General features: G+C 37.4%; 1 protein-coding gene across 1 annotated transcript in view; it reads right to left on the bottom strand.

The window, feature by feature from the left end:
• oca2 (oculocutaneous albinism II) overlaps positions 1-23,801 on the bottom strand; it is a 116,015-nt gene that overhangs the window by 60,528 nt on the left and 31,686 nt on the right. The window contains exons 6-13 of the mRNA XM_066706090.1: positions 23,261-23,333; positions 20,049-20,206; positions 19,084-19,166; positions 18,530-18,683; positions 10,220-10,291; positions 9,348-9,413; positions 6,671-6,727; positions 56-180 (exon numbers count right to left, since the gene is read on the bottom strand). Coding sequence (XP_066562187.1) covers positions 56-180; positions 6,671-6,727; positions 9,348-9,413; positions 10,220-10,291; positions 18,530-18,683; positions 19,084-19,166; positions 20,049-20,206; positions 23,261-23,333 — 788 coding nt within the window. The remainder of the gene's footprint in view (positions 1-55; positions 181-6,670; positions 6,728-9,347; positions 9,414-10,219; positions 10,292-18,529; positions 18,684-19,083; positions 19,167-20,048; positions 20,207-23,260; positions 23,334-23,801) is intronic.

The following is a 23,801-nucleotide window of genomic DNA, read 5'->3' as shown; positions in this document are numbered from 1 at the left end:
TAGCGCTTGGATACATCGCACAGAAAGTATACAACAGTTGACATTTGGGTTTTACCTGATAGTTACCGGGGTGAAGAGAAGCATTGTTGTAACGTTATCAAGAAAAGCTGAAAGAATGGCTGCAGTGAAGCAGAGGATCATTATCATCGGCCACACTCTTCCTCTGGACAGTTGATAGGCCTGTAGAGAGACGCAATATTAAAAATGACAGCTATATATATCATACATTTAAATCATAACAGCTAGAAACTGATGTTCATATGGTCATCTGGGCTGAACTGGAAATTAAATAAAACTACAATTATACTTCTAGGGAGTTCAAAAAAATCCAAGAAGGCAAGGTTACTGAAATTGCGACTTCACGCTTTCAAGTGAAAGATGGGAACTATGTGCTTATATCTCTTGATATTTGTGCATGGTTTAAAATGCCTGCAGTCCACTGTGTTTACTGATTGCCTATTCAAACCTCTCATTGTGTTCTGCTAGTATAGCAGGGCTTTTTACATTATTATTATTGTGTGAGAAAAATACAATAATAATAGAAGGCAGAGATACCCAAACCTCCGCTCTAAGCTTCTGGTTTGTGGTCCTGCTGAGCTCACAATTACTGTATTTAATGCTTCAGTGAATGGTTCATTTTAAGGATATTTATATTTAATTGTTTTCCTTCTTAACCAGATTACCAAAAAATGCAAACTTACATTTATTTAAGGGACTGGATACAATACTTAAAAGGTCTATACATTATTAAGTCAACAAAGGATTTAATTAAACAACTGAGATCTAAAGGATTAGGCTGGTAAGCCCTTAGTTTAGGTCTCTATCATGTTCTCTAATTTTTTTATTTTTTTTTACTGCACATCAGACTTTTTTCTATTTTCTTCTACTTTCATGGAAATATTCATACTTATTGACATCCCTTGGGCATTCGTAAGCTCTACTGCACCTTTCAGCTTTGCCATTTTTATGACTGACTTTCTATACCTGTAACTAGTTCAATGCTTCAAATGAATAAGTAAATAAATATCAATACATCAAAATTAGGAATGGAAAGAAAAGTGAAGTTTTATTTTAAATAAGGTGCTCCAATGACATACCCTTACAGCCCTGGGAAACAAAGCTCTGTGAAAATATTTGTTAAAATGTAAAATTATTCATATGGTTGCACTGCTGCACATATCAATCCAAAGAAAAATGACTTTCCATTTCTAAGTATGAATAATAGAATGAGAGGACCAGTCGCTGCTAGGAGTGGTGGCAGCCTCATTTTGAGAACAGCTTGTTCACCAGACACAAATCCTCACTCCACAATTAGGTTATAGCAATGGGCACAGTCTCCTGTCCCATTAAACAGTGATGATTAAAGCTCAAGTGATCTATCATAACTAGGGTCAGGGCTTTAGATCTCTGTCATTCTTTGAAGATAAGTTAACATTAATGTCACAAAATTGCTGCCGTAAAATGTACTCCAAGTCCTAATTAAGAAGGCCATGGACAATTTAACTAAAGCTGAAGGGGAGGAATTCTCCAGTACAGTTCAGTACGATTCACATTCAGGCATATACTGTGCCCTTCATTCATACACAGCTCTGAGTGCTTTGCCATACGACACATTAAAGCTAAATGTGGTCTGTGAAAGTCAGAATGACAGGTTCAGCCTAAATTAGTCTTACTGAAAACAAAGACTTCAAAATATATTCCTCTTGTTTAAGCAAATTAAAGAAAAAGTGATAACTACACATAACTACACGACGGCCTTGTTCTCTCATTTCTTCCACCTCATGTCATATTTTAGGGAAGCCAGGAAAATCATCCACTGCCTTGGGCCACAGGTTCTTCCAACATGCTTTGATGTTGGAGGACGGTATTTCATCCACGGACATTTTGAATACACTCTGCCATGGTGTAATTCTTCCAGCACTGCATCACTGTTAAACATTGAGTACCTTGAGCAAGGTACTTCACTTAGATTGCTCCAGTAAAATGCCCAGCTGTATAAATGGGTACAAATGTAAGTCGCCCTGGATAAGAGCGTCTGCTAAATGACAATAATGTAATGAAACGTTAATCACTGCCCATAGCGTCAGGGTGCGGTGAAAGCTGCGGCGAGTGTAATGAACTTTGCAATGAAGTTGCGATGACAAGGGGTTGGAGGAGTGATGTGGTGATTGGGGTTAGAAACACCACTTCCACATTGGGCTGTGCAACCTGGAGGCTCTCAGAATGGCTTGAAGCATCATCAAGTCATCAATCAACAGTCGCACCTTAAATGCCTGGTTCTTTGATGCAAGGTAGTGTAACCAAATAATGATGAAACCAGTCCATAAAAACTGCTGACCCACGCACACTGATTAGACCTCCAAAAAACTGGTAACTGACATTTATCTTTGCCCCTGAGCACACAGGGGGTTCTTGACTCTGTAAAGCAGCACTGTCTTTACCATAAAACCACCTTTCCACATTTCCACAGAGTCCACAGGGTCAGTCTGTCTTTTGCAGCCTTCAAACCCAGAGCTGATTTTGTTACAAACCGTGCAAAAAAAAGTGTAAATTGAGGGCCAACTGTATTTCATTATGACTGACAAACACTAACCAACCTTGCCCAAATCAAAATGTATATATATATTTTTTTTTTTATTATTGAAAAGGCCTATCAATGGGCGCATTTTCCCTGACTACTATGCGCTATGAGTTACTATGAGTTACTATACTATGAGTTAATCAGTAAAAATGTACACAGCTATTCTTCAGCTAAAGTGCTAAATCGCTCCAACATGAACCATTTTTAACCCCTCCCAGCCATTTTAGTCTGAGTAACAAGAGCTTCGCATTTGGAACCAGTGAGGCTGGCAGGAGTCAAAATGTATTCTTCCTCAACACATATCTTATTAGAGGTGAGGCTGATTATATACTGTAAACCTCTTGTCATTCCTCCATATGACATCACCTGTAGGACCATCTGCACTCCACAAGACAATAAACAACAAGGGTTCAATACCACTTCACTGCCGCCAATTAATCTCTTAAGATGATTAACCTGTTTATGAGTGATATGGTATAATTATGAGTAAACATAACTCAGAAAGAATATTCACTATCGACAGATAGTTTTCCTACATAATTTTCCTACAAGGCATTTAACCTGGTGACTGAGGATATTCTGACACTGCCTCCATTGTGAAGTTTGGGTGTATCACTATACGAGTTGTCTTATTAAGCATTCAGAAGCATTCGCACTTCACCATCACATTTAAATATTCCAACGCCCAGCCATGCAAAACCAATAGAAAATGTTTGTTTTATTGAACGCTTTTCACATGAAATAAATTAACTTGTCTGCTGAGAATGAAGAAAAACAAATGAGGAATTCCATTCTGAGATACTCTGGGCTGAAGGGAAAAGATTTAACATTAAGATGTTAATGAGTTAAACCCTGCTGCTTCAAGGCCAGCAGTAATCAATATTTCACTAGTAATCTAACTCTAATTTAATGCTATAAAATCTCATTAAAAGACGTTACTAAGACAATACTTAAAAACACATTTAGTTTTGCCACCATAAATATAGGAAAAGGTGTTGCCATAGAATGATTGAAAATGATGTCAGACTCCATAAACAAAGCCTGTCACACAATTAAATGATATTTGACAAGGAATTCAAAACACAAAGTTAGCAAATTCAATCCCCCAAAAATACGAAATGGCAGATCTTGTCCCTAGTGATTATTAGTATAGTTGGTAAAAGCATACATCTCTTAAAACACCCAGGTTTAGCTCTAGCATATTGAAAGGTATAAAACAGTTGAAATGTTTCTCATACATTATAAGTTCTTAGTTCTTAGTTCTTAGATATGTACTGAAACCAACTTATATTATCATGTACATCATGGTCAAAATCAAAGGAACAAATAACAGGGATTAACAAAATTAAAACAATGTATATGTCTGAGGCCATTCCCATGTGATCAAAGTTCTATAATAAACAATTTTCCTGAGTTAATATGATTTAACAACATGACAAATTTTAAAATGGTGGCACAAAGAGCCTCTACAAAACTTGGTGTCACTGAACGTGGACCTTCTTTTCTTATCTTAGGGTTCAGGTGGGTTACTTCATAGCGGATCCTTCCCTTTTTTAACACCCACTTATTATTAATGTGCCTTCAATTTAGAGACAGAGAGAGAGATTAAATAGATAGATACATAGATAGACAGACAGGCAGATAGATAGATAGACAGATTTACACTACGGTACAGCAAGGGGTTAGAGCCGTGTACAGTTTGGGTCATGGCTTTGATTCGCAATTGGTATAGCTATGCCCGCATTCTCCACCTCATGTGAAATTTCACCGGCTGGACAGGAGGGTGACGTGGCGTTTTAACAGTTACACCGTGTGGAAAAAAGTGAATGGGGAAAGCATAAGGTCCTAAAGTACCTGCCTCATGTACCACCCCTCTCACGCTGTCACAATAGAGAGCTACAGTGAGGGAAAAAGTATTTGATCCCCTGCCGATTTTGTACGTTTGCCCACTGCCAAAGGAATGATCAGTCTATAATTTTAATGGTAGGTGTATTTTAACAGTGAGAGACAGAATAACAACAAAAAAATCCAGAAAAACGCATTTCAAAAAAGTTATAAATTGATTTGCATGTTAATGAGGGAAATAAGTATTTGACCCCTTCGACTTAGTACTTGGTGGCAAAACCCTTTTTGGCAATCACAGAGGTCAGACGTTTCTTGTAGTTGGCCACCAGGTTTGCACACATCTCAGGAGGGATGTTGTCCCACTCCTCTTTGCAGATCCTCTCCAAGTCATTAAGGTTTCGAGGCTGACGTTTGGCAACTCGAACCTTCAGCTCCCTCCACAGATTTTCTATGGGATTAAGGTCTGGAGACTGGCTAGGCCACTCCAGGACCTTAATGTGCTTCTTCTTGAGCCACTCCTTTGTTGCCTTGGCTGTGGGTTTTGGGTCATTGTCATGCTGGAATACCCATCCACGACCCATTTTCAATGCCCTGGCTGAGGGAAGGAGGTTCTCACCCAAGATTTGACAGTACATGGCCCCGTCCATCGTCCCTTTGATGCGGTGCAGTTGTCCTGTCCCCTTAGCAGAAAAACACCCCCAAAGCATAATGTTTCCACCTCCATGTTTGATGGTGGGGATGGTGTTCTTGGGGTCATAGGCAGCATTCCTCCTTCTACAAACACGGCGAGTTGAGTTAATGCCAAAGAGCTCGATTTTGGTCTCATCTGACCACAACACTTTCACCCAGTTCTCCTCTGAATCATTCAGATGTTCATTGGCAAACTTCAGACGAGCCTGTACATGTGCTTTCTTGAGCAGGTGGACCTTGCGGGCGCTGCAGGATTTCAGTCCTTCACGGCGTAGTGTGTTACCAATTGTTTTCTTGGTGACTATGGTCCCAGCTGCCTTGAGATCATTAACAAGATCCTCCCGTGTAGTTCTGGGCTGATTCCTCACCGTTCTCATGATCATTGAAACTCCACGAGGTGAGATCTTGCATGGAGCCCCAGACCGAGGGAGACTGACAGTTATTTTGTGTTTCTTCCATTTGCGAATAATCGCACCAACTGTTGTCACCTTCTCACCAAGCTGCTTGGCGATGGTCTAGTAGCCCATTCCAGCCTTGTGTAGGTCTACAATCTTGTCCCTGACATCCTTGGACAGCTCTTTGGTCTTGGCCATGGTGGAGACTTTGGAATCTGATTGATTGATTGCTTCTGTGGACAGGTGTCTTTTATACAGGTAACGAGCTGAGATTAATCTCAGCTCGTTACCTGTATAAAAGACACCTGGGAGCCAGAAATCTTGCTGATTTGATAGGGGATCAAATATTTATTTCCCTCATTAACATGCAAATCAATTTATAACCTTTTTGAAATGCATTTTTCTGGATGTTTTGTTGTTATTCTGTCTCTCACTATTAAAATACACCTACCATTAAAATTATAGACTGATCATTTCTTTGTCAGTGGGCAAACATATAAAATCAGCAGGGGATCAAAAACTTTTTTCCCCTCACTGTAGATAGTGCTGGGGTCCAGAATCTTGGTGAAAAACTAAATTTCCCTTAATTCAGCCTGAAGTAACAAGTATCCCCCCAGCAAGAAAATGAATAATAATAAAGGAAGCTGCTACAAATTTAAACCAAAACAGTTGATGTGGCCCTATAGCATGACGGTGAATGACAGTGGTTTTTAAAGCAGCTTCACTTAATGGGTTTTCTTTTCCACTTAACAAATCTTGACAAATCTGTAAATACCATTTTCTGTAGGAGTAAACAGGGATGTACTAATTGTGTGCTTCCCCTTCATTGACTTCTTCAGAACAGAATCCTGTCACGTGTTTAGTGCCGTATGAGCAGAATAACCTGACACCGCACTACGCACAAGCTCTGGCAGTTTAAGTTTTATGCAAATTGCTCATTTTTGATGTCCATGAAAGGTGACGGAGAATGCTCTTACACTGCCAGATACAGATATGAAACCTCCATTATAGCTCTGAGCTCTAGGACACCAAACGAGCACGATGGGTCGAATGGCCTCCTCTCGTTTGTAAATTTTCTTATGTTTCTAGTATGGTTATAATCAAGACATAGATTACCCAACTCTACAAAAATACAATACAAAATACAAAAATAACTCACCTTTACAGCACAGTAATCAAAGAAGCCAGTTTCGGAAAATATTGCGACCAAAATCATCTATGAGAAAATACATATAATAAAATAAATAAATGTCTAATCATATTTAAGAAGTAAAACAATTACACTGCATGCTTCACCTAAAACAAAATATAATAGTGTACAGGATTCAGAAAATAGACCCTTATAATTACAATCACAAGGGCATCATTATGGGGATGGAGATCAGTAATGACTTTTCTTTGTCGCTTTCTCAGTCAACAGACAATGCAATTAACAGAGATGTCTATGTCGTTTGGCCCAAGTTAAATTCTACATTATATTAAAGGATAGTTGAAAGAAGTCAGAAGCTCGATCATTAATGCCTGATGTGAAAGTCAGATCGACCTTTACTGCTATATGTCTCATCTTCCACATCACCATGGATTCACACTGACGAGTATATAGTATGAGCAAAGGCAATGCAATTAATATGTACACTTTCAAGCACTATCAATCAAAACGACTCGTTATTAGTAAGCAAAGGCAAATCCAAAAAGACTAGAATTTGCATGTGACCTCTGAATGCCTGTTAATAAAGTGTATAAACACAAATATGTAAGAGAAAAACTAATAGGATTTTGTAGAAGAGAAATGTTAACGTGATGCTGTGGAATACTCATTTCAGTTTTCTAAAGTCAGTCTTTCTGTGAAACAAGTGTGATGTTATTATTATCACTATAAATTGTATGGTAAAAATTCACATACTACAACTATCAAAGTAAAAGGGTTATTTTAGACCAATGTGCAGAAGATTTCATTAGTTAATTGTTAAATCCTAAGTGAATTTGTGTTTTACAAAAATGTACATCATTTAAAATAAATATAGGCAGATAATTCTAAACATTTACATGATCTTAATCACTTTCTAACATCCCTCCCTTTTTAAAGAATTGCAAAAGATGTATCTGTAGCTGTCGAGGCATTTTCAACATCTAAAACAGATGACTTCCTTCTTCAATCCTTTTCAGAATGCAAAATGAAGTAAATATATTTACTTTAATTTCTACTTCATCACTTATTTACTGTAACAATCAAATCTAAATGCAGTAACTGGAGCTGTCTGCAATGCAAGTTCACCAAAGCAGTTAAAGGTGAACTTCTAAGACCACCTATTTGTGATGGCATGCTATAAATAATTCAACCAACAATATGAAAAGTACAAACATATATGTTTTCCAGATATTGAGGTCTTGGTAGAGAATTAATATCAGTGTGATTGTGCTAAATCTATACAAAAGCTGCAATACTGAAAAGCAGGAAAGGGTGTGACCAACACTTTCCATTAAATCTGTGACAGCCATTATCTGGTGAAAAATGAACATTGTTTTCAATTTTACACAATTTGTGAGTGTGATAGCTGACAGACTGTCACCTTACCATTGAGAAATCTCGATGCACACAATTTCTATGCCTCAAAGAGATGTATCAACAAAAGGACTTTTCAAAGTATTGGAAACTAATTAAAAACATGCTCACATTACATTGTAAATATGGTTTGGTGTGGAACCGAGGTCAGCTGCTCCATTGTTTACCTAACCAACTGGAGTTCTAAGAGACTTTTACACAATCCCACAAATAAAAGTATTGTAGCTGTCTCTATTCTACTGACCAAGACCAATTTTTATATCTTATTATCACCTGGAAGGGTTACAGTTCACTAACTGTAGCTGTTAGAATTGCAATTTCACATATCAGACAAATAAGATCATAAAAGATAATGGCTACTTGTTCTTGCTATGTGACTTTAAAACCTTCTCTAAAAGAACACAATTTCTAATAGGTGTTGTTTCAGATAAATCACCTATCTTGAAGAGCAGCACTTATTTTCAGTTACGAGCAAAGCCAGATGTCCTTGCTAGTTTAGTCTATTTCAAATATAAAACGAAATGCATTTCAACGGGACAACTTTTAGGCACCAATAAGATATGCAGTATTGCAGCTGTATATGCAGAATATTACACCTTACTGCTAAACATACTATTCATATCTTCATTTTACTAGACTGAAACATTTTAAATATGAAAATATGTTTATTTCAGAAAGGGACTTTGTAGTATTAACTAACAAACCTGAATCATGAAAACAAACAAATCTTTTCTTCCATATTGTAGCAAAGGCAGGCATGCATATTAAAAGAAACAAACAACAAAAGAAGGAAGTCATGGTTGTTAATTTGTTGTAAATAAAACAATTATCTTCAGGATGATTCACGTTAAATGACTGGATGGAAGGGACTGTAGCTCCCATCATGTCCTTTCTCGTATACAGCTATCCTTTCATTCAGAACAACTTAGCTGTAAGTAGCCATCTTGCAGTAGAAGTGGCTGCACTTGTTTGTTGTCATGGGGACAGATTCTGAGCATTTCCAGATCTCAAATGAGATGGTGTTTACAGAATAATTCGGTTGCTACAAAAAAACATAGAAATAACATTTACAAATATGCTTTTATGGCTTAAATAAAGCCTTATGGTATTTCTGTCTTGGTACCCAATAAGTGTTGCTTAGAAATATTCTAGATAAAGTAGGTATCAGAGTTTTCAAAGCCATCAGAAACTGAAAATAACATTTAAAAAAAAAAGCTAATCAAATTTACTTATACTGGTTTAGTTCATACCAGGCTTTAAACATTTTAATTACCATGCCGAACAGCAGCGCAAGTGTTTCATAATCAATCCACTCCACCACCCTTCCCAGACTTGGTCTCTGCAAGAAAATAATAAAATGAATGTCTTTAATTCCCTGGATTGTCTGTTTAGTGTTAGCAAGTACATTACAATGTTTTTAACTCTATTTTCCACATTCTATCTGAGTGGCTTCCAATTGTCCAGAAACGTATGTGTTGCTTCTGTAAACATCGCCCTCTTATAATAACCAGCATCCGTAGATGGTGGTAGATATTGAGAGTTCAACCAAACCAAGATTGACTGAGTCTCAAACCAACTGTGGAAGAGATGCCCTAACCCGTCAAGGATACTGGTGGTGTTGGGAGAGCCACAACGAGATGAGCTCCTGTTTTCATATCTGAGACCTGGCTCAGGGGGACAAGGTTCAGTGAAGATCAGGACACAGAAGGAGAACTGGGATTAAATATATCTAGTTCTCTGTCAGACATGGTACCTAAATCAGCACTGGGCCACCAATACCTGACCTGGAGCTGAAGGTGATACCTGGTCAAGGAACACCTCAGAGGAGCAGAGCCTCACAGATCAGATTAGGAGTTATCAAAGTGAACTAAAAGTGCAAATCTCTCTAGGTCACTGCTGGTACACATCCACCAGTTCCCATTTGGGCTTCTAATATCACACTACAGGCTTCACAAATGTATCCGACGGCAAAAAGTGGCGGAATTAACTGAAGTAGAAGGACTGCTAGTACTCTTTTTGAAATCATGAGACATTAGGAAAAAAGCCTAAAACTATAGAAACACAACACATACTAGCAAACTATAAGCAACTCTGCACTGAAAGTCTTCTGAAGGAATAGAAAGAAGTCGATTTTTCAAACCTTACATCGCCAATGATGGCCAAAGCAGCCAGTGCAGCCAGGGAGCCCAGCATAGCAGCAAGAGTCCGGTGGACAATCTGTGGAAACACAAGAGCATGACTTTTATATATAGAATAGTAATCCTAAAGAAGCATGCAGCATTATAACAATGCTTTAATGTAGTTTACAGGGTTGGAAACTGATCCTGAGAAACATTTTCTAATATCAAATAACAAACGTAAGATGTGTAAGAGGGTAGTTTGAAATGTACCCAGCCTAATATAGAATTAGCATCATTGCTGCGGTTATTTATAGACCAAGTATACCAAGTATAAAAATCAAATCACAATATCCTACAATCCTAAACTGTGCAGCTAGAACATGGATGACATATAAAAATAAAATAATAAAAAATTGGATATTGTAATAGCAGGGACATCTTTACACTAGGCAACACAATCTCCAATCATTTACACATTGTTATTAGTTCAGTGCTTGGTAGCTTTTATGTCTGCACCATGTTAGATTTTTTTGAATGCTTACTAGCATTTTTCATCATCCATCAAGCAAAACATATACCAGGATAACGTATTCAGGACTATTCACATTAGGATCTTATTTGAGGAGCAGTGAAAAATAAGCTGAAGGGGTTAATTTGCTGTACACAAACACAAGCAGGTGTCTGAGAGTGTAACAAATAAATGAGCAAAAGGAGATAATTATATAAGGCCCTGGCGGATTTCATAATTTACTTGGCTAAACATTGATTAGGTTGCTAATATTTCCCTCAGTTTGTGATAATGTGATTATCCTTAAAGTGATTTAAAACCAGTTAAATCAAAATATTTCTCACATTTGGGAATCTACTTCTGTTCTTTTTCTCTCTTTTGTTAGGTAACGTCTCATATCCCTGTGCTGTAATCTTGGCCATCGTGTTGATAAAAGAAAAATGAGTGTATACAAATAGTAAGACATGAGTGTGTGTGTGTTTTCAGTGTTTAACAGGGAAACATTTTAATAGACCTCTACATAAAAGAGAATTGATTGTAGTTTGTTATGATTTCAGTCAAACGCTGGTCATGCATGTCATGCCAAAGTTAGAAAGGCTAAATAATATTAATCAGACTTCACCTGTTTATATGAAAATGCAATTTGGAAACCTGGCCTGTTGATATTTGGCAGATTAAGCACCAGGCGTACCTCATTACAAGCCGAGCACAAGTAATCACTCAGTAGTGGTTAGAAACAAAGACCTCAGTAAAGGTTGCATCAAAGTACCAGCGGCACTAATGACAGAAATCTCTGAACTTTAATTTATCACTATTATAAAATGCTACCAGTGGGAAAGAATTAAAATTCGAGATGTATCATGATCATCAAATTGCATATGGCCTGGCTCATTTGAAGATAGAGCGGATTATGCGAAATGAAAGAACATCCAGATAACCTTGTTTGAAAATACTCTTCATGTTGAACTCAGAAGATTAGGATGCAATGCCACACATCTGAATTCATCGCCTACAAGTGTGCCTGCTAGTGTCGAACAGCACTGCATTATCTTACATATTTAAATCAAGGTTTCCTTAATTGGTACAAATTGCAAAAGTAGGTTTAAAGGACTTAAAAGCCTGAGACATCATTAATGCATAACAATCAAATCAAGGCGCCATCCCTAGTCAATCCTCAACCTCTTTTTATGATTCCTAATACAAAAGCAATACACCATAAAAATAGCTTGCAAAGTTGTAAATAAAGGCTGAGAAGATTAATCTTGAGCTGAGAACTGCAGCATCTCAATTCCGAGTCTGAAAGGTATGTAGGTGTAGGGCAAGAAAAATAATACCCTTCATATTTGCTAGTTTGGAAACATTAAATGGTGATATGTGGCAAAGAAACAGAGGCTGCCAGACGTCTGAGATGTAATGGCATCTGCTGTTGTTTAATCTTACTGGTACATGTGTTGGTTACAGCTGTGACATCTTATAGATTTGGCATTGATCATTTTAATCGAAAGTTTGATTGGAAAGAAAAGTTATTTACACTGCTCACAGAAGCCGGGGATATCAGAGTCCAAGATGTATGAACCTGGTATGTAGTTTTTAGATAACAATGGACATACCAGGAGTTGTATTTTATGTGCTATTTGATCAGATTGACAGCCACTAAAACATGGCCAGGACAATGTGTTTTCACAGTAACTGGAATGGTTGTCCAGGCGTTCTATTACAAGTTCATTATTGTTATTATTATTAGTTTAATGCTAGACATGAGAAACTTCATACAGTACTTAAAATGTAGTTTACATTATCATGCACCCCAATATATCTCTTTGGGCATATTTAGTTACGAAAGAAAGGAAATTAATTGTGAAAATCTTACTCTCAAATGAAAGTTGAGTGGGGCAACTGTAGAAACATTCAGCAGAATCCATTAATAACATGATAACATGAACAGAATACTGCTGGAGCTCCCAGCAGCCAAGCCAAATTATCATTTAGAGATATTTAGAGATGCAGATATCTTTAAATGATTTAGAGATATCTTGAAATAATTTACAGATATCTGCAAATCATTTAGAGATATTTGCAAATGACTTCCTGTTTATCTTCAAATCACTGTTAACTTGTTCATTCATTTCTATGTAACTGACAGGAAGTGATAATTTCAGCCAAAACATAGGAAGTCATTTGAAGATATCTCCAAAATCTCGAAATCAGCGGTTCCCAAACTGTGTTGCGCGCACCCCCAGGGGTGCATTAGGAAACAAAATGTAATGGCTGAATATCTTTCAAATAAGACAACAAAAGGCTGATGAGGCGATCAAATGAACCCCCCTTCACGCACACACACACAATCTAAACCGTCAGCACCCAACTAACCCCCCACCCCCCACTCTCATGCTATTTTGCAGTCATCACCCCAACTGCCATCCTTTGTTGGATGGGGGTACTCAAATTCTGGGCAGCAAAGGGGTCCCTGGGTCACAAAGTTTGGGAACCCCTGCTCTAAATGAATAGGAAGTCATTTGCAGATATCTCTAAATGATTTGCAAATCTTTTTTTTTTTGCAAATCATTTAGAGATATCTACAAATCATTTAGAGATATCTTTAAAAAGCACCTTATTTGGATATCTCTAAATGATTTGAAGATATCTTGAAATGCATTTAGAGATATCTCTAAATGATCATTTGGCTTGCCATAATAGGCATGTTTTTGTATTTAGTAGGCTGAAATGGACCCCATAAATTCGAGAAAACTTTAAAGTTGTGCTTACTGTTGGGTAAGGAATTTAAAGGTAAGGTCTCAGCAAGAGAGTGTGGTATCCAGCATTAAAAATTGAAGATTAAGATGAGCATGTGAGTTCAATTACAGCTGACAGGGAGGCCATTCTTGTTTTTTTGTTTGTTTGTTTCTGTTTTAACTTTTATTGCATCACAAAAATGTCAGCAAACTAGGTCATTCAATTGATGCCTGCCATCAAAACAGCTGTGTTAAACAAGGACTCCATAAAACAGCAGTCAGTGCAATGACTGGTGAAGGAAGGAAAGGGATGATAAAAAAAAAAAAAATGAAATACATTTCACAACTATTATATATACTCTTGTACAAGACACATATGTAGTCTGTTTATCTATTTAGATTATATATACAGTGGGGGAAAAAAGTATTTGATCCCCTGCTGATTTTGTACGTTTGCCCACTGACAATGAAATGATCAGTCTATAATTTTAATGGTAGGTGTATTTTAACAGTGAGAGACAGAATAACAACAAAAAAATCCAGAAAAACGCATTTCAAAAAGGTTATAAATTGATTTGGGTGAGAACCTCCTTCCCTCAGCCAGGGCATTGAAAATGGGTCGTGGATGGGTATTCCAGCATGACAATGACCCAAAACACACAGCCAAGGCAACAAAGGAGTGGCTCAAGAAGAAGCACATTAAGGTCCTGGAGTGGCCTAGCCAGTCTCCAGACCTTAATCCCATAGAAAATCTGTGGAGGGAGCTGAAGGTTCGAGTTGCCAAACGTCAGCCTCGAAACCTTAATGACTTGGAGAGGATCTGCAAAGAGGAGTGGGACAAAATCCCTCCCGAGATGTGTGCAAACCTGGTGGCCAACTACAAGAAACGTCTGACCTCTGTGATTGCCAACAAGGGTTTTGCCACCAAGTACTAAGTCGAAGGGGTCAAATACTTATTTCCCTCATTAACATGCAAATCAATTTATAACCTTTTTGAAATGCGTTTTTCTGGATTTTTTTGTTGTTATTCTGTCTCTCACTGTTAAAATACACCTACCATTAAAATTATAGACTGATCATTTCTTTGTCAGTGGGCAAACGTACAAAATCAGCAGGGGATCAAATACTTTTTTCCCTCACTGTGTATATATATATATATATATATATATATATATATATATATATATATATATATATATATATATGTAATTACAGCCTAGTCTGGTTTTTGGAACAGCTGTGAAAGTCTCTCCTGAAGGGTGGTCATAATTGTCATTCACATTACTTCCAGTTGTCAATCAAATTTGTGTTGTAGAGGGTACACAAACATCTGGACTGTGAGACATCTACTGTTAGACGAAGATTAATATCATTTTTATGTAACTGTAGCATCTGATAATCTGGCAAAATCTACTGTCAAACTGATTATTTTTTGGAAAATACATTTCTTACTCTAGTTTCATTAAGACCATTCAATACATGAAGAGAGATCCCCTTGTCCAAGTGTACAAAACAAGAAATAGCAACATGGTCCGTGTGTGTCTCAGAGCCTCTTAGGGAGCACTTTGAATTACTTCATAGATTAATTGGAGCACCTCTCTAATCTCTTAATCAGATTTTGCCATAAAATGCATTTGCAGTGTGGAAGTAGCACAAAATAATGTATAGTTTAACACACGTGAATGCTCTGATTCAGCACAAATAGAGATGTATCTTTTTTTCATACTAGCAGGACACAGATTACTAGATTTCATGTATCATCGACATCAAGGCTATCCATGTACACTTAAAGGGTTTGAAATTAAATTACCCGTTCAAGACGACAAATTGGAATGCTATCCCTTACCTTAAGGTCTAAAAGTAGACAGATAATCTTGTTACAAGACCAGCAGAAAGGACTGTTAAGCAATTATGACACACACACACAGTTTCTACCATAAAACATTACAGATAAACGTAACATATGATATTCTTCAAATGTTGTGTAACCTTCAGGCAATGTATCTCTATATAATCAAAGATTGGTAAAATAACGGTGTATGACTGACTTGGAAGGTATCTGTCTTATGCTTTATTACATCTTGCCTTTCTATTTTATTTTTTAGTTTCAGACAAGCATCTGACCCTAGAAGAAAGACTTTCCACTAAAATCACTCTTTTCAATTACAACCTTCCAAAGAATGAAGAAAGAACATTCAAGATAAATGGTAGAATTAAAAAAAATTAAAAAAGGTGCAAATTGACGTAGTCATTAAAAAAACACAAAGAGCCTTGTGTCAAGAAAGAAAGTCAATGTAACTTCACTCCTGAAAGAACCACTTTCTCAGTCAAAGGATTTAAAAAGTATAATTTCCCCATTAATTAGGCAAATCTGAAATGTGGTAAAAAAAAAAAGGTCTACGTTTACATTTACACTGCAGTCAAACGTATTTCTTACAGCAAAAAAAAAATGTTGGCTTATGGCAAAGGAATATTTTTGAATTGAGAATCAATTATGTAAGTAGGTACGTTTTACTGCCAATTTGCCATCCTTGCTTCCATTAAACTATTGTGCCTTATAATGGAGTGTACATTCAGCTCTCAGTCAGAAGGCTGCGCACAGCTTTCTCTACTTGAATTGCTTATTTCAAGATGAAGAAAAAGAATGGGGACCCAACATTACGGCTGAAAACGAAGCCCAGGTGCATTGAGGACTAAAAATAGGAGGCACGGATCTTCACAGAGACATCAGTGTCTGGAACAAACTACCAACTGAGTTTCCTCAAGGAACGCAAGGTTCAAAGAAATGCGGGGTCTGAGCATCTCTCAGCAGCTAAACAAGCAAGCTGGACCAAATGATCTCCTGCAGGTTGTAATACATCGTATTTAGACAAGCTGTGACTAGTCTACTAATTGGCTGGGCAGGCAAACCCCTTGAGTTTGACTCACTGGGTTAATGACCCCGAACAGTCAGACAAATCCAAAATTACATAAAATCCTGTGTACGTACAGCAATCTCAATTTCCTGGGCTATGAGACGTTTTAGGAGCATTAGGGAACTGGAAGGGAAAAGGAAAACTCAAATTAAAAGGCAAATATATATATATCCTAATGAAAACCCAGTACAGAAAGAGAGATGTCCATTGCGGTGCATGAATAGCCATGTGGTTAATTAGAAATTACGTAAGTGTCTGAGGAAGATGACAAACAAAAGGATAGGAAAAATCTTCACAGTGTGCTGTATTGCAGAGTGAAACTAAAAAATTAAGCATCAGGAGAAGAAAGTCCTTGGATGTGAAAGGGCAGGATGAGGTGTTTCATTCAATCACATTAGGTGCAGATGAGAGTGCCAATCATACAGCAGGCTCAGGAAACAAAGGGTAACAGGGGCACTTTTTGACACAATGACTCCCACAGAAACCCAGTGATTACAGAAATCAATAAGGCTCTTTAAACATTTCCATAGTTCATCTCTTCATAGAAAGGCAAAGCAGGCAGCAGAGCAGACCTTGTTTGTGTTTTCTTGTGATGCCGATTTTCTAAATCCCCGTGGCTCAGGGTTTTATATGGAATCAAAAATCACCAGTGACATTTCAGGAAACCTCTCCCCAGAAAACCTTAGCGCCATCCAGTGGTCAACCAAGAGACATGTCCCCCTGCTCGTGCTCTGAAATGTTTTGATCGAGACCTGTCCCTAGAAATTTGACTGTATGTATGCTTATAAATATACATATTACACCTATGAGTAAACACAGACATCAGGATAATAATGGCTTCCTGTGACGTCTTTACCTTTCTATTTCATCTATAGGAAAGAAGATTAACACGAAGTGGCTAATAATAAAATTCCTTCCTATGAAAAGCCTATTAAAACTGACACAGCAGCAGTGTTTAAGCAAAAAAAAGTGACACTGCTATCAGATTTTCATACCCTAGCTTCCTGTCAATAATTCGCTATGGGGGAAAAAAGGTCACATCTAAATCTTCAGGCAAGCATTCCTGTGCATGATACCCAGACCTCCAGCGACCCGCCCCAGCATGGCACATTCCCAGCCCGACAGATTAGTATTTATCTAGCAAACAATCTCCTCTAATTTTAACCTCAGAGAACAAAAATCATCAGCTAGCCAGACGCGATGATAAGTCCAATGATCAAACAGCCTGCCTTTATTAATTCTGTTTGAAACAGACATTCACTGACAGACACAATTATAGGAACTGGAATAAACTGAACTGTTTTTTAAAGACACGAAGAATTAGTGTAATTAATGCATCTCGAGGAAAATATATCCATTAACGTTGTTGAAAGATAATTTAATATACGGTTTCTGCTGGCAAACATTTCTCATCAAAATATAACTTCAATCGCAGAATGGGAAAGGGCAGATTGCCATAAATACTCTATATAAGACAAGCTGGAATGGAATTGCCCAAAAAATATGGTGGACAACAACCATTTGGTGAAACAAAAGTAATAAAAACACACATTCGACGTGAGGGGACCATTTCTAAAAAGAAAATGGACAGTGACCTATCTATTTTTGTAATATTTTCAAGGCCATAAATCAATTTCTATGGGAACCAACATCTTATAGTAGTTGTGGTCCTGGTCAGGGGATGTGGATTTCTGGAACCAAGTAGTATTCATTATAATTGAGGAAATACATGCAATACAGTGGCAGATGCCTCGACAGTCTTACTTAGACACAACTGAGAAAGCAAGAGTTATGTCTCTAGCCTGGGATCTGACCAAACACTTGTAAGATCTCCTCGTCCTGTGACTAGCTGGGCCGGCTTCAACAGACGACACATTTGAACTGTACAATCGGAGGACAGGCACTTCCAGAGGCCTGATTAGATTCAATTGCTCCTCTAACCGGGACATAACCTTGAGGAATGCAGCTCAGATCAAACAGTGCAGATAACATAAATCTCTGCCTTTTCCTCGAGTTACAGAATAGAGACCTGTGGCCCCGAGAAGAGATTGTTCTCTTAAAAAGGAAAGTAAACATAAAACAATGCCCGAGTTCACACAGATGTGCGGATTGCTTTACAGTACGCAAGAAAATCACGAAGAGTCACAGCAGGAATCAGGCTGATGTTAGTGACCTGTTACCTCGAATATAATAAGGACGTAGACTCCAGTCAGGATGACGCCGGCGATGGCAACTTGAGTCTCGACGTTTACATACAGGGACTGATGAGTCATCGACAGAGGGACCACCTGAGTGTCCTGCAGGAAGGCCTGGATGCTGATAGAGATGGGTGCGCTGCCGAGACGAGCAGAAGAAAACAATTAACAGACTCCTCTAATCTCAGTAACACATCTGTTTTCAATTAGGCGATTATTACAATACCCACTGCACAGCCTGTAGGATAAAATAAAATTAGAAATTATCTTTAAAAGCATAAATAAGACATTACTCAGAATGTCTTACAACAACATTGCCAAGACGCTGTAAATTATAAATGTCGTTAAGCTCTTTAAACTTAAAGAAAAACTTGAACAAAACCTTTTTTTTTTTCAATAAGATTTTTTGTAACACTTTATAATAAGGTGGTGTGATTCCTTGTGAATGAATATATGAATACCACAGGATTAGCACATCAGTACCTCATGAGTACTGAGTGATGTTACAACAAGAAAAGAAGTCTAAAGGAGAGTTATACCTATTAAACATCTCAAAGGTTCTAGTTCTCAGCATCTGGTGATTGTTCTCCGGGTGTATGGGAATGGTCCAGTTATATGTTACCTGGGGGAAGAGAGAAAGTAAGCTTCTCTCTATGCACAATAGGGTTTTAACAATCAAATAATGCTTCCCAGATGTATACTTTCTGCATTGTCCCTTACAACACGGGATGGAGGTTTAATGAGTGATTGTTGTTACAGCTTATTTTCCATTTGGCGAGAGGAAGTAAAGTAGTATGACAACAATGGCAAAGCATTGTGTGCCGCACTGATAACTTCCCCCATCTCCTTCAATTATCATTTTCAGATTAAATAGTGAACTGCAATCTGTTACATGGCCATTTTCAACAGGAACAAAGTATGGAAAATAATCAGTTTTAACCAAGAAGATATGACAGAATTAAATATTAAACTGAACTTTTCACAGAATATGCCACTACTGCCAGTTCATAGTACCATTGGCAGCCCTTTCCCTTCCCCTGAACTTTTCCTTTTTATCTCCAAAGGGGAGCATATTTATCTGCGAGTATATTCACATATTCAATTTCCTGCTGGAAACAAACTATTTTAAAACATTATCAAAGTCACATGTATTTAAACGCCTTTAATAATTACATGAATTAATTAATTGATTGATATTTTTATTTGTTTTACTTGTAAAGGATAGCTTTGTTATCTTTAATTGCATTCACAGTCACATGCTGCCAGCATTAAAGGACAAATCAAGCTGACAACAAGCAGTAGCGGGAATGCAGGGGCTGACAATAAGCCAAAGAGAAATCGATGGTATTGTCACCAGTGCCAGTAAAGAACAGTGGCTTGCAGCACAACATATTACAAGAAAATGTTCATGAAAATTGATCACTTTGAAGGCGGGTAACCACAGGTCAGTGGGGAGAAAACGAATGAGAGGTCTGAAGGAATCGATTCCATAAACCATTATAACCTGCTGGGGCCGCCTTCTCCTCGGGCCCGCTTCTTCGGTCTGCTCGACTTCAATGAGGATATACTCCTGCGCTGTCCTGTCAGCCACAATATCAGCAAAGGGTCCTCCCACCTGAAGCTTTAGGAGGGCATTGTCTCTAAAATCTGTAAGATTCATAGCTGGCAACAATCGGTTAAAGAGAATACAAATACATTTTTTGCAAAATTGTGAAACAAAAATATATAAAACTAATTTCAGAATACTGTAACACATTAACCAGCTATTATTCTGTAGGGTACCCAAAAAATACTTTTCTCCCCTTTAACACCTTCTCAGAATGCAATTTATCCCCCACAAATTCAGTCATAATACTCTTACAATTTTTTTCATCAGAACACATATGTTTTGATTTTTGAACCCATTCCAATGGCTGCTTTCAAATACATATTAATGTTTGATATGTTATGAAGCAGGAATATTTTATTGTATAGTATAGTATAGTATAGTATTGTAGTGTATTATATAGTATTCATTGAGATGGTTTGCAAATTGGAAAGACTAGACATGCTCGTAGCCTACAAGATAGAAGATAGTCCTTTAATGGATCAGATTATGAGACTATGCTTTCTGTTTAAAGCGTCTGTTAAGATGTTACATTAGTCCTACACAGAGCCCTAAGATTTGTTTTCTCAGACTCTGTCCAGGACCACGACAACACCTGAAGAACTCAGCCTTCGATTTGTACTTGGATGTAAGTGTACGGTGAAAGAAAGAAGAAAATGTCTTTCATTGTGTCTGATGTCATGGTGTAACAGCTAATGTGGTCTGAGACTTGATACACAGAGCAAATTACACCAGGAGTCAATTAGTATATCTAAATATTTGTGTGTGTTATGCCCAATATCGTGAAATGAGCATTTAGCACAGTCTCCACGCATATTTGGATTCATTTTAGCTTCCATATCATGTGCAATGTCCCCAGCAGTATCATGCTAATAAGTCAGAATACTGTGATCTGGAAACACTTGAAAACAATATACGAGCTGATTGAATGGGTTGAAATAATCAGTCTACGTTGCCTTGCACTGAGAAGTTCAAGACATGACATTTCACTCATTACAATATCTTAGATACATTTCAATTGTAAATGAGAGCTATTTTAAGAACTTGATTTTACATTGAAAAGGGTTTCATCTGTAAGTAAATACAGTAAATAAATTTTAAATCTGAATGTAATGATCTACAGGAATGTGTCTAAGTATTTCAATGACAAGAAATGTCTTAATTGAGGGTGACCGATAATAAAGCACATTTAGATTTTAATTCATGGTAAAAAAAGAAATGTTGTCTGCATATCTTTTGTAATGTAGTGTGAATGCATATTTACACATTTATGGCAAGCCAAATTGTCATTTAGAGATATCTCAAATTACATTCAAGATATCTCAAATTACATTCAAGATATCTCAAACTGACTTCATGTGAAAATGCTGTATGTTTTGTATGAACTTCCTGTCTATTTTAACATATCTGAAATAGGACAGGAAGTCTAATTTGAAATATTTCAAATAGGACAGGAAGTGAATTTAAGATATCTCAAATTGAATTTGAGATATCTGAAATAGGAAGTCAATTTGAGATATCTTAAATGCAATTCAAGATATCTTGAAATTGAGGTTAATTTGAGATGTCTCGAATTGAATCTGTGATATCTCAAATGCAAAATCGAGATATCTCAAATTCAATTCGAGATATCTCATTTAAAGCTCCAATTTGAGATATCTTGAAATGGAGCATTAAATGAGATATCTCAAATTGACTTCCTGTGAAAATGCTGTATGTTTTGTATGAACTTCCTGTCTATTTTAAGATATGTGAAATAGGACAGGAAGTCAATTTGAGATATCTGCAATTTAATTTAAGATATCTTGAATTGTATTTTGAGATATCTCTAAATGACAATTTGGCTTGCCATACACATTAGATATTACACATAAATCAAAGCTTTCGATTGATCAGAAAAACAATCCATCTGAATCAACTGTCAAAAAAAAAGGATACGTTTCTATACGGATTGTGTATGATTCGGCAGTGTCAATAAACACACCTTTATGGGTGGACAGCACATCACAGTAACTGAATGATTCCCTTTCAACAAAAGGCCGTGTTGATTACATTCTTAAAAAACTGCAACGCAATCGACAAAAGACCTTCCAACTCTGAGCCGGCACCTATTGCGGGCGGTCAGAACCATTAGCACTTCGTTGAACATCTAAATTAGAAAACGCAGATTGCCTTTTCAGGGAGAGAATATTAATCAGCCCTCTTCAGAGATCTTATTAACTGATAATTATTTGAATGCTGACCCTGTATCACCTATGCGGTGCCCAACCAATCGCATTGAACAAGTTCTCTGAGCCCTCAGGTAACCACAGCAATTCAGATGTCACTGTATGTAAAACTGGAGTGTCAGTCACTAGTGGTGGTGGGTAGGTGTAGTGCGGGAGGGATGGGATATTTATGGCCTTGCCCTTTCCAGTCTCTATGCAACAACAAACAAAAATATATGATTATGCTGTATCATAAATTACTGGACACTTGACGTTTAATACCAGAACTGGAAAGACATGTTTCCATGTATGTGCTTATGTGGCAGGAGTGGGGAATCATTGAGTTTCCCTTACTATACCCTCGATCTCTAGGAAGCAGTGCATTTGATCCTGAATGTAACTCATGGAATAAAATGTGAATTATTTTCTTTTTTCATAATTCATTTTTTTTAAATTCTCCTACAAACCAAAGCAGCATTGTTTCACTAAAGATGCAGCAGTTGCTTTTCACACTATCTGTTAATGGATTCGAATAAGAATATGAATATTCCTTGCCTTTCATTCCCATGTCCTAATTAAATAAAATATAATGCCAAAGAACTATAGATAACCTTATTCCCATTCGATTCAGGTGACCTTCCACTTGCACAGCCATTTGCGATGCCAAGTACTATGGTGCCTCATTTTAAGCTAAATTAATCAGCTGAAACATTGAAAAATTCCACACCGGCCTGCCGTTGGAGCCAGCTGAGTCTGCAGGAGCATATTTAAGTTGTCATTCTTATCAGCCTTGTTGAAAAGATGAAGGCTTTATCAGATCAACAGTGAAGCACACACCAGTCCACGAAAGGAATAAACAAGCGAATAATTGACACCTCTGCAATGATCAGGAACAAAGGATACAAAAGCTGTCTGCGGATGAAACTGCTAGCATGCGCCAGGGGTTTTCACGGTCAGGATACATACTGAAGAAAAACTGAAAAGAGGAGTAAAAAAGGGACACTGATATGAAAGTCAGAGTATCCGTTATTCAGATTAATTTCTGACTAGTACTTCACTCCAAAACCCACCATGCCCACACACAAAGGCCAATGTCTCAATGCACTGCTTATCAAATTCGGAATACTTATTATAGTGCCAAGCAGAAGAACAGTTGACAAGATCAAAAGTGCAGCATAGAGCTTGCAGGAAAAAAAAAAAAAAACATGGAAAAACAATAATCACAAAAGTAAAGCTACACACACACATACAACCATACATTAATACACACACAAGATGCTCCCAGATCACTGGATAAGATGCATATGATTCTCTTTTTAACAGTGTTGAAGGGCTATTGATTTAGGCTACAAAGACATGTCATAGATTAGAGTGCAAGGCAAGATTATGCTTGGGGTCCCAGTTGTGGATTTCTACGAATCCTGTAATATCTAGAGCATCTTTG

The sequence above is a fragment of the Amia ocellicauda genome, chromosome 6 (genome assembly GCF_036373705.1).
Source record: "Amia ocellicauda isolate fAmiCal2 chromosome 6, fAmiCal2.hap1, whole genome shotgun sequence".
In the NCBI taxonomy this organism is placed as follows: domain Eukaryota; kingdom Metazoa; phylum Chordata; class Actinopteri; order Amiiformes; family Amiidae; genus Amia; species Amia ocellicauda.
The sequence above is the reverse complement of the archived record's forward strand: the minus strand, read 5'-3'. Positions and strand labels throughout refer to the sequence as shown.